The sequence below is a fragment of the Protopterus annectens genome, chromosome 16.part0 (assembly GCF_019279795.1).
Source record: "Protopterus annectens isolate FY-2018-M chromosome 16.part0, PAN1.0, whole genome shotgun sequence".
NCBI lineage: Eukaryota > Metazoa > Chordata > Ceratodontiformes > Protopteridae > Protopterus > Protopterus annectens.
This window is the reverse complement of record NC_056750.1, coordinates 114,070,631-114,087,200: the sequence shown is the minus strand read 5'-3', so window position 1 is coordinate 114,087,200 and position 16,570 is coordinate 114,070,631. Positions and strand designations below refer to the sequence as shown.

Genomic DNA, 16,570 nt, shown 5'->3' with positions numbered 1-16,570 from the left:
TCACTGCACAGAAAGGGGATCCCCAGCTCTGCACATGGATCTAAGGGAACCCATGGCAGGCAGCCTAAACCACCCCAACAGAGTTCACCAGTAACAGGGGAACCCACTAGTTCAGGTGCACTGCCAGGATCCAGGGTTAAATGTTTTAAATGTAACCGGTGGAAAAATGTATCATACAGATGTCCACACATGCAAGGTGGGGAACAAAAGGTGGGGAAGCCAGCAAGTGGGAACAACAGTATGCCAGTGGTAAGTTGTCTGGAGACAACAGGGGTAGCAAACTATCACAACAGGTTATATCCTATCTTAGTGGATGGAAAACAGGCCACTGCTAAGACAGACAGCCTCTGACATTACCATTGTGAAGCTTGTCATGGTTACAGAGGACCAGTACTTGCTTGGGCAGTCCCCTCCAGTCAGAGCTTTAGGATGGACCCCATTCCAAATGCTTTTGGCCAGGGTTCACCTTGACTGGGAGGGTGGAAGTGGAAGCAGGCAAGTAGGTGTGTTTGAGGATATTCCTGCATATGACCTGATAGGGAATGATTCTGATAATGCAGTACCTTGTGTGCACGTAGTTACACACAGTCAGGCTTAGAGACAGGCATGTGGGTTGGTAGCCTGGGGGAGACCCAGACAGAAAACACATCTGAAGCCAGGGCTGGTGAGGTGGCTATTTCAGGGAGGGAGCTACCCTGTAGCAGTCAGTCACTGCTGCTGGTAGGTACTGATGTTCCCTTGGACAGAGTGACTGCAAGGGGCGAGGTGAGTGGTAGTACCCAGGCTGACAGTGAGGCACCGCTGTCAGAGGATACCAGACTTCCAGTGGAAGGGGAGCTGCAATGAGTCACAAATGTAGAGCTGAGACAGGCTCACCTCTCAGACCATACACTAAGAGGCTTGAGGGAGGTAGCTAGGGAGGCACCTGATTCTCAAGAGGAGTCTGATTACTGGAACAAATGGTTACTGTACAGAGAGTGGACCTCTGAGGGAGGGCTAGAGGGTGAGGTAATACAGCAGTTAGCAGTGTCTAGACCCTACCATCTGGCACTTCTAGCCATAGTCCATGACATTTCTTTTGCAGGTCATGTGGGCATAAAGCAAACCAACAGACATATTATGCAGAGCTTTTATTGGCCTGGGATCGCAAGGGATGTAACAGGGTACAGCAGGACACATGAGCAGTGCCAAAAAGCAGACAAGTCAGGAAACAAGGTCAAAACTCCTTTGATGCCTTTGCCTATGACTGAAGAGCTGTTTCAGAGGGTAGCTATGGATACTGTGGGGCCTCTGAGTACCCCAAGCACCACAGAGAAAGAAGTATATCCTGGTGGTAGTAGATTATGCTACTAGATACCCTGAGGCAGTAGCTCTGTCCTCCACTGAGGAAGAGAAGTTGGCAAATGCTTTGCTAGAGATTTTCAGCAGGTTAGGTTTCCCAAGAGAAGTACTGACTAACAGAGGTGCCAATTTGTCAGATCTGCTGGCTTGCCTGTGGAAGCACTTTGGAGTGAAGCATCAAAAGACCATCCTCCCCAGATTAATGGTCTTGTGGAGAGGTTAAACTCTACACTAAAGGTCATGCTACAAGCATTTGCGGACCAGTTTAAGAGAGAGTGGGACAAATATTTGCCCCATCTGCTGTTTGCTTACAGAGAGGTATCCAGGAATCCACAGGTTTTTCACCCTTTGAGTTGCTGCATGGGCATAGGGTGACGGGACCTTTAGATTTGATTCACGATGAGTGAAAGGGTGAGTGTGAATCCCACAAGGAGTCTGTTGTGGCATTTGTCCTAAACCTCAGGACAAGGCTCAGGGAGCTCATGGGTTTGGCCCAGCAAAACCTGGCAGGAGTTCAACAGCAGAAAAAGATCTGGTATGACATGAATGCTCAAGCCAGAGAGTAGGCTGTGAGACAGAAGGTTATGGTTCTCATTCCTGTCAGACACAATAAGCTGCAGGCAGCTTGGGAGGGACCCTTCACAGTGGTAACAAAGGTCAGTGATATCAACTACATGGTAAAACTGTTAGGCAGGAGGCAGGGGCATAAACTGTACTGTGTTAACATGATGAAACCTTACCATGATAGGGAGGCTCTTGTGCCAAGTATCTCCAGTAGGAGGCGGGAGGAATTTGAGGGGGATCTATGGCTGCAGCGAGTCAGCCAGCAAAATGCCAAGGTACTAGGCTGGAGCCTAGGGTTGCAGGTACAGGATATGACAGTGCAGCATTGTAGTGGTGTCAACAATGCCAAGGCAGATGGGATCTTAAGGCAGGGTATGGGATAATGTATTCCCAGATAGGCTCATTCCTCTCAAGCAACATTTCTCAAGAGGCACTTGAAAAACTACCTTGAGTCTTCAAAGTGGGGAGATGTGTGATGACATGAGGTACTGCCAGCCATACCAGGAGAAGTAAGGTAGTGGATGTATATCTTATACCAGCACAGCTAGCTGGAATTTTGTAAATAATTATATATCAAACTGACTGGTACAAATGCTTGTGCCGAAAATGTATTTGGGAGGTTTGCGTGTGTTAAATTGTAACAACAGTGTGCCCTGCTGGAAGGAAAAGAAATGTACATATATTACTGTTACTGTTTAAATGTATACACTGTAACAGCATATACCGGGAGAGAAGAGGTTAATCCCCATGACTTAAGGCATAAAGATGTTCTCCCACAGTTTTGAAGGGAGCCAGGAAGAGTGGGATGATTTTATGGTTTTATGACTTCCAGCAGCTGCACCTCATCTGAACAAAGCTCTGTCTGTGTGTATGGTAACACATAGGTGCTAAAATCCTGTCAGCTTCTACTGATGGGGGATAGTGTGGGAGGCAGAGTTAGATGACCAGATGTGATGTCATTGTGTAATCAACTCTGAAATAATATTTAGATATTAGTAGGAAATTGCTCTCAACATTCTGTATTCTATCTTGGATATGGCAACAAGGACCGCTCATCCATCTTGCCTTGCTCTATTCAGTAAATAGGAACAATAATTATTTTAGCCAATTTGGAATAGATAGTGAGACTAGCTAAATACTGTTTTTCTATAACTGTGTGAAACTTTTAATCGGTGTTATTTTAATATCTCCTGTGACTGAAACTCTGGTGTTTACTGTAAATAGATATTTAGTATTTTCTTGTTCTTTTATTATTTATTATTAAATATATTTAAACTTTTCATTGTGGCTGGTCCTTTTTAGGAAATATTTAAGCTTTGAGAGTATTTGCATATATTTATTTGGTGAAAACTGTGGCCACTCCTGAAAGCCTTGCTGTTTTGTCAACTTCACCATTTGTATTAATATTAATTTTACTCTGTATAATTGGGTACCCTTGTAAGAGCTTTAAAGTAGCTGGCAAGTGTGACAACTACATTACAGTCTGGGCAGAAGGGTGCACAGCAGGTAAATATGTGCCAGCCTTCCCCAGGGTGTGTGTGTGTGTGTGTGTGTGTGTGTGTGTGTGTGTGTGTGTGTACGCGTGTTTGTGCAAATAATATCTTAAAGAGTGTGTGTGTGTGTGTGTGTGTGTGTGTGTGTGTGTGTGTGTGTGTGTGTGTGTGTGTGTGTGTGTGTACGCCTGTTCGTGCAAATAATATCTCAAAGAGTGTGTGTGTGTGTGTGTGTGTGTGTGTGTGTGTGTGTGTGTGTGTGTGTGTGTGTGTGTGTGTGTCAGCTGCTTGGAGCAAAGGCACAAAGCACTGGTTTCACAGAGAGGGTGTGGGAGGACTTAGCTTGGAAACTCAGCTAAGGACTCGACTCTAAGCTGTGCCAGTGGGGAGTCTTATTGGGGGTCTGGACAAATATAGAGAGGAACCAGCCCCCAGATGGAGCATGTTCCCTGGGTGCTCTTAAGAGGAACTATGCTTGATTGAGTGTATCCATTTGTATTCCAAGTGAACATCCCTCTCCAGTGTCAGTGGTGAGGATTCAGGCTTCTTGATTACTGGCCCAGAGTGGGGACATCACAACTTCCATCCATTACTTATACAAATATATAAAAAGTAAGTAAACAATATCTCAAGTTCAGTATCAGAGGTAGATATATATATAATCAGTATGGAATTAGTCTACAAAACATTAGAAGCCTAGCCAACAAACTGTATTCAAAAGTTCTTTCAAACCTCAGGGAGGGCAACGCTAGAAAAAAAACAGGAGTTTCCATTCCAAACAATTGCACACTACTAGAAAGAAGTCTGATAAAAAATAAAACGTGTACTTGCTACAAACATGTCATACATTATATGCAGGACATAATATATGCAGAAAAGCATTGTGAAGTAATTGACAGCAACAGAACAAAATGATTTGTGATTTCACCATGGATACTAAGAAATTCTGTCAGTATAAAAATGATACTGAGTGCAGTGACAGCCAGCCACTGCAATGCTTCATCGGAGAGTTTTTGTATGCCCAGTACAAGGCCAAGTTATGGCAAACACCAGTTTAAGCCATTCTTTTGGGGGGGAATCTAGATACATGTTTTGTGAAAGACTTTCATGTCATACTAGGAGTTATGTCTCTGCAAGGTACAGCTTCATCCCTTCTGAACCAAGGCAATACTTTACTAAAACAGTTCATGCTATTTTGTCCCATCTTGCCTTCATTTTTGCTGGTTGGGACTTGGCCAATTTACTAAAGCTCGAGAGCTTATATTGGCTCGAGGCTAACCCCTATCCCAACAGGCCTAGCGGTAGCTACCCATATCTTGTTTGCCGCTTGCACAATCGAGATTGCGACTACTGGCTCAGGCTAAGTTTTTTCACTAATATTGTTATCATTTCCATGATTTTACTGTTGAATTAACCTTGTTAGAGTGTATATTATCCACTGCGGTGGTGGTGCTGCGGTAGCGTTGTCGCCTCACAGTAAGACGTTGTCCTGTTTAATTCTCAGCTAAAGCGTCTTCTGTGTGAATGGGCGTACCTTCGTTGAAGGCTGTGCATCACGGCTGGCAACTCGGTCCGTAAAATTCTACTGCCAATCATTAGCGGCCCAGAGTTCCACTGTGGCGACCCCTAACCGGGAAAAGCTGAAAGAAACAACAACAAAGAGTGTATATTATCCCCTTTTAGTCTAGTGACCCTTTTTCTACTTGTTGTTGGGTGTTTTTTGTTCATCTTTCTCTCCATCAGGCCTTGCTTTCCCCTTTGAGCCTGTTTAAGTTAGAGGGTTCTTCTTACTTTTTTCCCCACCTTTTCTGGGATGGCCATTTAAGTTAGAGGGTCTCCTATTGAGGAAGTTGCCATATAAATTAGAGGCTCTCCCCCTTTCTTCTTTTTCTCTTCCCTTTCAAAAAAAAAGAGAGAGAGAGAGAGAGATCCTTTCTTGTTGTTTGGGCTAGCCTTTACAGCCTTGTTAGTAGTTTTTAGTTGTTGTGTGCTGTTAGCTGTTACAACCTTGTTTATCACTGTCGTAATTTTTTTCTCTGATTATCCGCAATGTCCAAAGAGTCAAAACCCTCTGGGTTCAAAAAATGTGCCTCGTGTTGCCAAAAAATGTGCCTTACAGATAGGCACACGAGTTGTATATACTGTTTAGGGGCTGTTCACCTGCAGGAATAATGTTCTATCTGCATGCCTTCAGTTCCAGAGTCCTGCAGGAAAGAAAGAACAAGTTAATTTTGCATGGCCTTCTGAAGAACCCTCAAGATTCTTCGTCTCAGGGTCCTCAGCCAGCAAAATTGACTGAAAAATCCACTAAGCCATCGGTTCCGAGTTTGGATCAGTCAAAATCCACTGTGAAACCTTCGGCTCTGTCGGCTCCCAGTGTTGGCTCCGACAAAGCTAAGTCACCAGCGGCTCCATTAGTGTCCTCGGAGCCAGTCTGGACCCATAAAAGAACAAGGCCTCCTTCTTTGGAGCTGGTACGCTCTGCTTCACCATCTCCTTTGCTGCAATCTGGAGCGGGCAGTCACCGGTCCTCTTCCCACTCCTCTCGGTCCTCCAGGCTTTCGGATCATGACATGGAGAGTGTGGTCAATAGGCTCCTCAAGTCACAGGCACTTGCCAAATTACTATCAAGCCTAGCCCATAAGGAATTGGCTCCTTTGGCCCATCTAGCTTCTCCATCGGTTCCTCCTCCGACTCTCTTGAGCTCAGAGCTGGAGTGCATGGAGGTCGTGGTGGTGTAACTGCCGGCTCCAGTTACTTCTCCTTTATCGGTTCCAACACCTGCTCTGATCTCATCGATGTCTCAGTCCATCGAGGGATCTGGGTGCCGAAGCTCTCTTGCCGGCTCCGAGGGGGAAGTGGCATCGGACCCTTGTCTGACCCCACTCTCCCTCTCGTAGCTTTGGCACAGATGAGCTCGGCTCCCACGTTAGCCTTGGAGCCGTTGATCTTGGTTCGCAGGAGATCTCCCGGCTCTTCAGAGCTGGAGGCTCCTTCGACTCGGGACCGTGGCGCCTTTGAGGTGATGAGGAGTGTGCTGTCACCTGAGACCGCTCCACCCTCAGCTTATTTGCCTCCCTCTCCCTCTCCCTCAGTGCCTGTTCCTCCTGCCTCCAAGCATGGGGAACCTATGCCCCAGGATGACCCATTGGGTGACCCCATTTCTTCTGAAATCTCCCCCGAACACTCGGAGGTCCCTCAGAAGAGGAAATGTAAGAGGAAGCATCTGGACTCCCCTGAGTCCATCACATCAGACACAGACTTGGATGAATTGGAAGGGCCCCCACGGTCCCCCACTGAGGACTTCTCTTTTTCAGACATCTTGGAAATCCTTAGACAGAGGGGTGGCTGGAAGTCCCTAGCCTCTTCTGAGGATGAGTCTGTCTACCTGGACACATTTGGTTCCCGACCCTCCACCTCTTGGGTGTCTCCGCCTTTTGACCCACTTTTATCCGTAGTGAGTCGAAAGGCGCGGAGCACTCCAGAGATCATGGAACCAGTTCTGAGGAGACCAAACAAATTTATTACTACCCCCAAGGACAAATCTTTCCTTTCCAAAGGGGTCCCTGTTGATGCCATGGTGGTGGCAGTAGCCACTAAAAAGAAACTTGCAGAAACTTCATCTGTCCATCTGCCAAACAAGGAGTCTCGCACGATGGACAGGTATCGAAAGAGTATGTTCTCTTCAGTGACCTTTGCTCTCAAGTCGCTGAATTACTTTTCACACTTCACACAACTTCAGAGGGATTTCCTCAAGGAGATAGGAGATACCCTGCAAGATCCTACAGCTGAGGGAGATGCAAACAGGGTGGCTTCCCAGCTTGCGACCTTGACTTCAGTGGTTATCTCCTCCATGAGGCTCATTTCTTATGCAGCAGATGGAGTGAGTAGGGCAGCAGGAATCAGAGTTGCTTTGCAGAGACACTCCTGGATGCGCCCTTGTCAGTTTGCTGAACCTTTCAAGTCTTCATTTACCAATACCTCCTTTGATCGCTTGTCCTTGTTTGGGCCTCAGGTAAAAGAGATTCTCACCAGGTGTGAACAGGATGGCAAGACTCTCTCTGCCATAGGAGTCCATTTTTCCACTCTATCTAGACCCTATCCTAAAGGTCATAAGAGTGGAAAGGAGTGGTTTTGAATATTCCAGGGAGCTTTGCCTGACATATGTGGAGATTTTTCCCACGGGGCAGAGGGGGCAAGAACAATGGAAGACGCCGCCCTCACGGCAGAGGTGTGGGGGGGTCCGCAACAGCAGGGAGACAGAGATCCGTTCTCTGCTAGGCCCTTCCAGCACTCCTGAAGGAAGGCCCGACTGTCTGCCTCAGGAGGCAGTCAGAGGCAGACTTTGTACCCAACAGCCTGGCAAACTATCACAAAAGAAGCATGGGTACTGTCAATAATATCCAGGGGTTACAAAATTCCCTTTTCCCAGTTACCCCCTCAAGAGAAAAACGTTCTATCCCAGATGTTCCACCCAATCTTCGGGATCAAGCAATCCTAGAAGTACAAAGATTGCTAGAAAAAAGTGCCATACAAAAAGCCCCTGCAGACCAAATCGAATCCGGAACTTACTCAAGGTTCTTTTTAGTTCCAAAAAAGACAGGAGACTGGAGACCAATTTTGGATCTCAGCAAGCTAAACAAATCGTTAAAAAAGACAAAGTTCCGGATGGTAACACTGCAGTCCATTCTTCCCTTCCTGGGTCAGGACAAATAGATGTGCTCCATAGATCTCCAGGATGCGTACTACCACATAAAAATAGACAGGCAATCCAGGAGATTCCTATGCTTCAGGCTGGGAGCCAGTCATTATCAGTTCAGAGTTCTGTCCTTTGGTCTCACCACAACCCCCAGGGTGTTCACCAGGTGTATGGCAGTGGTCACAGCTCACCTGAGGCATCTAGGATTCCAGGTGTTTCCATATCTAGATGACTGGCTCCTCACTGCTACCACCGAGCATCAACTAATCAATGCATGGGACTACACAATTCAAACTTATTCTCAGTTAGGCATCACCATAAACTATGAAAAGTCTGCCTTGTTGCCTTGTCAGTCTATTACCTTCATAGGGGCAGACTTAGATACAAGATGCATGATAGCGAAGCTGCCTCAAAACAGGGTGTCAACCATTCATCAGCAAGTTTAGTTTATCAAAAAGAAGACAAGCATTCAGGCAAGAAAAGTATTACAAGTCTTGGGCTCAATGGCCACAGCAATTTAGTTCCTATGGCTGGCTTCCACATGAGGATTCTGCAGTGGCTTCTTTTCGCTCAGTGGTCTTTCCAGGATTTACCAATGTCACACATGATCTTGATCATGGAAACTTGCAAAAAGATCTTAATATGGTGGCTTGTCTCCCCCAGGTGACTAGGGGCAGACCCTTTCTAGACCCCCATCCAGTAGCCACAGTGACCACGGCCACCTCCCAGATAGGGTAGGGGGGCCTTATCTGGGACAGACTGTCCAAGGAATGTGGCAACCTCATGAGGACCATTTGCACATCAATGTTCTAGAGTTGAGAGCGGTGCTCCTGGAGTTGAAAGCACTTCAAGACTCTCTGCCTACCGGGACCATTGCAATTCAGACAGACAATATGTCAGTGGTATGGTACATCAACAAGCAGGGTGGGACCAGATCTTACCCCTTGTGTCGGGAGGCCCTTCGAGTATGACAATGGCGATGTCTCCCCAACGTTTTCTGATCGTGACTCACATTCCCGGGAAATCCAACGTGATAGAGGACAGGCTCTGCAGGGCTGTCCTCATGCCTCAAGAGTGGTCCGTGAAGCAAGAAGTTGGGGACTTGATTTTTCGCAAATGGGAACATCCATGCTGCGATCTTTTTGCCACCCCCTCAACAACAAATGCAGCAGCTACTTCACCTTAGTCCCTCCACCGGGACAGTCACCCAGGGATACACTTGTTCACAATTGGCCTCCAGGACTACTATATGCCTTTCCACCTTTCCCACTAATTCCAAAGGTTCTTCAGAAAGCAAAGTCACTGAGTTGCAAACTCATCCTCATTGCTCCTTACTGGCCTCATCAGATATGATTTCTGTCTCTCTGCCATCATCTACAAGTGGAGCCTTGGGTAATGGACCCAGTTCTGGACCTCCTGACGCATCAATCGGGCAGGCTTCATCCATCCTTCCAAACTCTCAAGCTGACTGCTTGGTTCACCCACTTCCAGTATTAACCAGGCTCCCAAACATTTCCGCTGCTGTGCAACACATCTTAGTGTCCTCCCACAAGCCCACTACCAGGAGGCTTTACACTAGCAAATGGAAGAGGTTCTCTTATTGGGCAAAGAGTAATGATATTGATCCCTTCACTGCTCCTGTCCACAAGATTCTTGACTTTCTGGCCGAAATGTTAGAAAAGGGGCAGCTGCAGCTACTATTAGGGTCCAATCTGCTGCCATCTCCAATTTTCATATAGGGTTCTAATATTATGTCCCATAAGTTGTGCAGAGCATTCTTATGAGGTACAACACTTTTACAGCCCCGGGTAAGAGAACCCCCCCCCCCCCACCCAGGACCTAAACTTTTTTTTAGCTTCTATGGTTCTGCCACCTTTTGAACCAGCAGCATCTTGTCCCCTGAAATTTCTATCTTGAAAGACCCTCTTCTTGGTTGCTATAACCTCAGCTAGATGGGTTTCTGAACTACACGCTTTATCTATTCATCCGCAATATCTCGTTTTTCACAAAGATAGAGTCCCTCTTAGAATCAATCCTCCTTTCTTACCAAAGGTATGTTCAGAGTATAACTTAAATCAGTCCATTGAGTTCCCTGTATGCTGCGCCAGTTATGGCAAAAAGGCAGAGTATAGACTCCACCAATTGGATGTTCGTAGACAGTTACGTTTTTATTTACACGGGGGCAAAGACCTTAGAAAATCAGATCAATTGTTTGCATCCTTTGCTGACAATAAACGAGGTTCTCCAGTTTCAAAAGTGACCTTATCAAAGTGGCTGTCAGACACAATCAGTTATTCTTATGATTTGCGTGAAAAGAAGCTTCCAGGGAGGCCCAGAGGACACTCAACCAGTGCCTTAGTTACCCCTGTGGCCTTCCAAGCCAAATTGCCCTTAGATTCAATCTGTGCAGCAGCAACATGGGCAAATCCTCATATCTTTATCACTCATTACAAAGTGGATGTGGTCTCCTGGAACAGGGCATCCTTTGGTTCCACGGTCCTGTAGAGTTTGTTCCAGTGAGCCACCCAAGAATCAGGTGCTGCGGACGTGGTCCCAACCAGCAAGAATGAAGGTGAAATGGGACAACATAACATAAAGAAGTTATGTACCTACCATAACGTTCCATGTTTGCTGTCCTTCATCTCACCTTTCGTCTTGCATCCCCCCTCCTTCCCCCTTCCTGCAGGCTCGAGAGGAGTTTCTTCACTGGTTACACTGGCTGAGTTTCCTGCTGACATACCAGGTTAGTTAACCATGCGTTATCTTTCCTCTTTCCTTCCTATCCTTAAATGTGTAAGAACTTAGAAAAATTTGCATTTACTATTTTTTTTTTATCTAGTGTGGGTTATTACAAATGAGATCTGGGTAGCTACCGCTAGGCGTGTTGGGATAGGGGTTGGCCTCGAGCCAGTATAAGCTCTCGAGCTTTAGTAAATCGGCTGAGTTGGAGCTGAGGATTGGCTCCGAACCCAACCAGCAAGAAGGAAGGCGAGATGAAGGACAACAAACATGGAACTTTATGGTAGGTACATAACTTCTTTTTTCAACTCTTGGGCTTTATGGTGGCAGTCATACCCATATTGCTAAAGGCAAGATTGTACATAAAAACACTATAGTGGTCCCTCAAAATGCCACACATTCAAGATACAGGACTTGGAGGTTTGCATCAAACTAAGACACGTCACAACTCTCCCTGCAGATAAACTATCATAACAAATCCACTAGTCAGCCTTTTGTTTACCACACAGGTTCCATTAGTTCTTGTCTGAGATGAAAGGCCCACTGTATGAATATTACATAATGTGCAGTACAAACAGCAACAGACAGTTACATTAGTTTTGCACTACTACAGTGAAATATAAGCTGCAAAGGAAAATTTACAAAACATTAACTACGCCTATGTTCTGGTGAAGAACACCAGAAAAGAGTTTAGTACAACAATTAATAACTAGAAATTTAACTGGCTTAGAAGCTTAAGTACAGGTAGGCAATGTGCCCAGGCATTACGTAAACTAGTCGCTAAAGACCTGCATAATACAAATTATAACAAAAGAGGCAAAATTAGAAAGTGGGACAATATTCTGTAAGAACTCAAATAAAAATCACCTTTTCCAATTCTACTACAAAATCAGCACCAAAACACACAATACTGTGGTAAAATTCAACACTTACATGAAGCATAGGGTTAAAACATAATGCCATTAGGCAAAGACCCAAACACAGCTGCATGTGTTCTGCTTGAGCAGATGGTGTCTCTGTACGAACCATGGCCCAGCAGTACCAGTGTTTATTACTACACTGCCAGATGCCCAATAAGTTCCAGATGCAGCTCAATTCTAGTGACAGGTTATCTGCAGGAAATGCTTGTGATGCATTAATTACATGCAATATGATGGGCCAGTTCCCTATATGATTGAATACGCATTCTTTCGAATGCGTCTTAATCGAACCTGAAAGCATGAAACGGCATATAAGCAAATTCTTTCCCTGGGAAAGAAATCGCTTGGCCTCATTCGTTATTTTGCCGTTTTCGTCACTGTAGTGTGATCTTGGAGTTGGCATATTTAAGTAGGGGTGGCAGCCCCCCACTTTATGCAATGTTTTAAAGTTTTTTTTTTTTTCTTTTTTGGAATAGCGATTTTTTTTCCCACATGGGGGGGGGGGGTCGATAAATCAGCGTTTGCTGATTTAATATAGACCTGATGGGCCTTCCTGACACAACTTAAGGCAATGAACCCCAGGAAGGCAAGGAATGCACTGATTTCAAAGGAATTGTGCATTATTTTCCAGTGCAGGAATTAAACCTACATCAAACCTACAGATCCTATAGACTAATGTTTCAAGTTTAAGCATACAAAACAACTGCTCTAAGCATATGTAAATCTTACTCATTCCCACAAGGAAAAAGAGAAATAAAAAAAGCTGTTGCATTACCTGTCCCTATGGCTGGAAAAGCTACAGATTTGTACTGCCTCCTCTCACATTCCAGAATTACATTCATGACAGCCTTCTCTACAATCTTCAAGTCATTGTTACAACAAATATGCATAATGGCTATGGATTTCAGATTTCCTGGTCCTGTGCAGAATACACGATTAGGTGGCATTTTGCCTGTAAAATCAGACACAAAAAGATTTTAAGTGCCAATGTCATAATCCTGAAATCAGAAGTACAGACATTAAAAGAATAGTTAAAAACAGTTATCACAAAATTCAGTAAAGTAAACTGCAGTACTAAAACAAGTATAAGAGAAAATAAGCAGTTAATGAAAGAAATAACAAAACTACGTACACCTTACTAAAGCAAAAAGGGGAAATAGAGAAAGGCTGCCCCTATATCCTTGTTTCTCTGCTCAATTCTTCTGCACAATCTAGGTGGCAATTTGGCTTTTACACTTCCCTCTCACACAGCCTAGGTGACAAATTGGTTGTTTATACACCCTCACTCCATTCTCCTATACAGCCTAGGTGGCAGATGGGCTGTTTATACACCCTCACTCCATTCTCCTATACAGCCTAGGTGGCAGATGGGCTGTTTATACACCCTCACTCCATTCTCCTATACAGCCTAGGTGGCAGATGGGCTGTTTATACACCCTCACTCCATTCTCCTATACAGCCTAGGTGACAGATGGGCTGTTTATACACCCTCACTCCATTCTCCTATACAGCCTAGGTGGCAGATGGGCTGTTTATACACCCTCACTCCATTCTCCTATACAGCCTAGGCGGCAGATGGGCTGTTTATACACCCTCACTCCATTCTCCTATTCAGCCTAGGTGGCAGATGGGCTGTTTATACACCCTCACTCCATTCTCCTATACAGCCTAGGTGGCAGATGGGCTGTTTATACACCCTCACTCTATTCTCCTATACAACCTAGGTGGCAGATGGGCTGTTTATACACCCTCACTCCATTCTCCTATACAGCCTAGGTGGCAGATGGGCTGTTTATACACCTTCACTCCATTCTCCTATACAGCCTAGGTGGCAGATGGGCTGTTTATACAGCCTCACTCCATTCTCCTATACAGCCTAGGTGGCAGATGGGCTGTTTATACACCCTCACTCCATTCTCCTATACAGCCTAGGTGGCAGATGGGCTGTTTATACACCCTCACTCCATTCTCCTATACAGCCTAGGTGGCAGATGGGCTGTTTATACACCCTCACTCCATTCTCCTATACAGCCTAGGTGGCAGATGGGCTGTTTATACAGCCTCACTCCATTCTCCTATACAGCCTAGGTGGCAGATGGGCTGTTTATACAGCCTCACTTCATTCTCCTATACAGCCTAGGTGGCAGATGGGCTGTTTATACACCCTCACTCCATTCTCCTATACAGCCTAGGTGGCAGATGGGCTGTTTATATACCCTCACTCCATTCTCCTATACAGCCTAGGTGGCAGATGGGCTGTTTATACACCCTCACTCCATTCTCCTATACAGCCTAGGTGGCAGATGGGCTGTTTATACAGCCTCATTCCATTCTCCTATACAGCCTAGGTGGCAGATGGGCTGTTTATACAGCCTCACTCCATTCTTCTATACAGCCTAGGTGGCAGATGGGCTGTTTATACACCCTCACTCCATTCTCCTATACAGCCTAGGTGGCAGATGGGCTGTTTATACACCCTCACTCCATTCTCCTATACAGCCTAGGTGGCAGATGGGCTGTTTATACACCCTCACTCCATTCTCCTATACAGCCTAGGTGGCAGATGGGCTGTTTATACAGCCTCACTCCATTCTCCTATACAGCCTAGGTGGCAGATGGGCTGTTTATACAGCCTCACTCCATTCTCCTATACAGCCTAGGTGGCAGATGGGCTGTTTATACACCCTCACTCCATTCTCCTATACAGCCTAGGTGGCAGATGGGCTGTTTATACACCCTCACTCCATTCTCCTATGCAGCCTGGGTGGCAGATGGGCTGTTTATACACCCTCACCCCATTCTCCTATACAGCCTGGGTGGCAGATAAGTTATTACCGCTTCATTTTTATATTTTCTTTACCTCTCACACAGCCTAGGTGGCACATGGGGGAGCCTGCCCCCCTGCAAAAAGAAATTTTAAGGAGAAATACGATTTTCAAGATTCACTCTTCTCCTCTGTGTTTTCATTCTTTTTTTTCGGCTTCTCTGCACTTGGCATTCCAAGTGATAATATTTCAACAGGGAGCCCCCATACCATATATTAGATAGCTATAGAACCTCCTATATGGCAAAAGAAAGCCACAACGCCTATCTGCAGGCACTAGAATCACTCAGTATTAAACCCAGTACCATTTTCCTAAGTGATCTAAACTATCCAACTATAAACTGCGATTCCTAAACCTCCACTAGTACACAAGCACAGCGATTCCTGAACTTTGTCAATACAAATGCCCTGGAACAATTAGCCAGATTACCCACTAGGGGGGGTAACATCTTGGATCTTGTCCTTACTAATATGGGAGCATCTTGCACCATCCCTTGTGTATCTTCTTCCCTTGTTAGGTCCGACCATAAAGCAGTCTCCTGCTAAATAAAACTGAAACAAGAGATCCCTTCCACCCAAACTACCTTTAGAAATTTCTTTAAGACAAACTACCTATTCCTATATGATACACTGGCAAGTTTCAAATCCAAAGCAAATCCAGTTAACTCCACTAAATATGCAGAAATGTACGCCACCACACTATACCAGCATGTAAACAGCATAAATGCAGCTGTACCCCACAGGAACAAGTGCAGGGCAAACCCCAGAAACAAACAAACCCACATGGCTGAATCATAATATCAACAAGCTTTATAATAAAAGAAAAATAATTTTGACCAAAAGTAAGAACAGTAATTTCCAGAGGTTGGAGCCCTTGTTACTGAAATAAACAAACAATTCAGGAGCTTAATAAAATCCACTACAGCCAAGTTTGACACTGAAACAGCTACCACAGCCAAACATAATCCACAAGACATTTTGTAGTTATGTTCATAATCTCAAAAGCACAATGCATCATTGCACTGAGCTGACTGTGAATGATGTTACCAACACTGAGGCTGAAGATGTAGTCAGCTTACTAGTAGATAAATTTAGCTCTATTTTTACCCCCATCTCCTCTCTGTCTGTCCCTCAAGATATATCTGAAGCTGGCTCACCTCCAGCAATTACACAAGACCATGTCCTAAAAGTGTTATGGGTCCTGACAATATCCCCTGGATGGATCTTAAATAGCATGAAGCATGACTTAGCTACAACCCTAATAACACTTTTCAATCTCAGCCTCGATACAGTTTTTGTACCAAGTGAATGGAGAACAGCTACAGTCATTCTCTGTATAAGGGTGGACCTTCCACAGATCTAGGCAATTATAAATATGTAAGTCTTACCAGCCTTGTATGCAAAGCCAAAGAAAGACTTACCATGAAATTAATAAATCAGAACATAAGGAACCTCTAAACACTGGACACGTCTCAGTTTGGATTCATCAAGATCAGGTCAAACTTGCACAACCTGATGGATTTTTTTGAAAAGGTTACAAAAGTTATAGATAAAAACAAAGTGGTAGACACCACATACCTCAACCTGACCAAAACTTTTGACATAATCCTCCACTCAAGCATATTAGAAAGGCTAAACTGGGAATAAACCACTGAGAAGCCCATAATGTTATGGAATGTTACATTTCTGCACGTTTCAGGGAAAGAAGCCTTGGAGGTATTTCTTTCTTTTATTTCACTCTTCAGCATCATGTGCCCCTTACAACTTTCAATTTTCCCACTGCCATAACAGTTAGAGCATTCCTCAAAGGTGTGTTTGTGTGGTCTGTCCATCTTTCCTCAGGGTGAAAAGCTTCTCTGCTGTAAGGAGTACCCTGTGTTCAGGTAGTGGAAGGGGTGCATAAGAGTTCTATTACTGCAGCAGGTATAAGGTTTTTACTATACAGACTAACCTCCCTAATGTGTTAGGTAATGAAGCATGAGTAAGTGTC

At 44.9% G+C, this 16,570-nt stretch overlaps 1 protein-coding gene across 2 annotated transcripts in view; it reads right to left on the bottom strand.

Annotated features, from left to right (window-relative positions):
• Positions 1–16,570, bottom strand: part of LOC122790808 (protein mono-ADP-ribosyltransferase PARP14-like) — a 566,888-nt gene that overhangs the window by 232,845 nt on the left and 317,473 nt on the right. For both annotated transcript variants that reach the window (XM_044058430.1, XM_044058433.1), the window contains one exon: positions 12,532–12,708. In XM_044058430.1, coding sequence (XP_043914365.1) covers positions 12,532–12,708 — 177 coding nt within the window. The remainder of the gene's footprint in view (positions 1–12,531; positions 12,709–16,570) is intronic.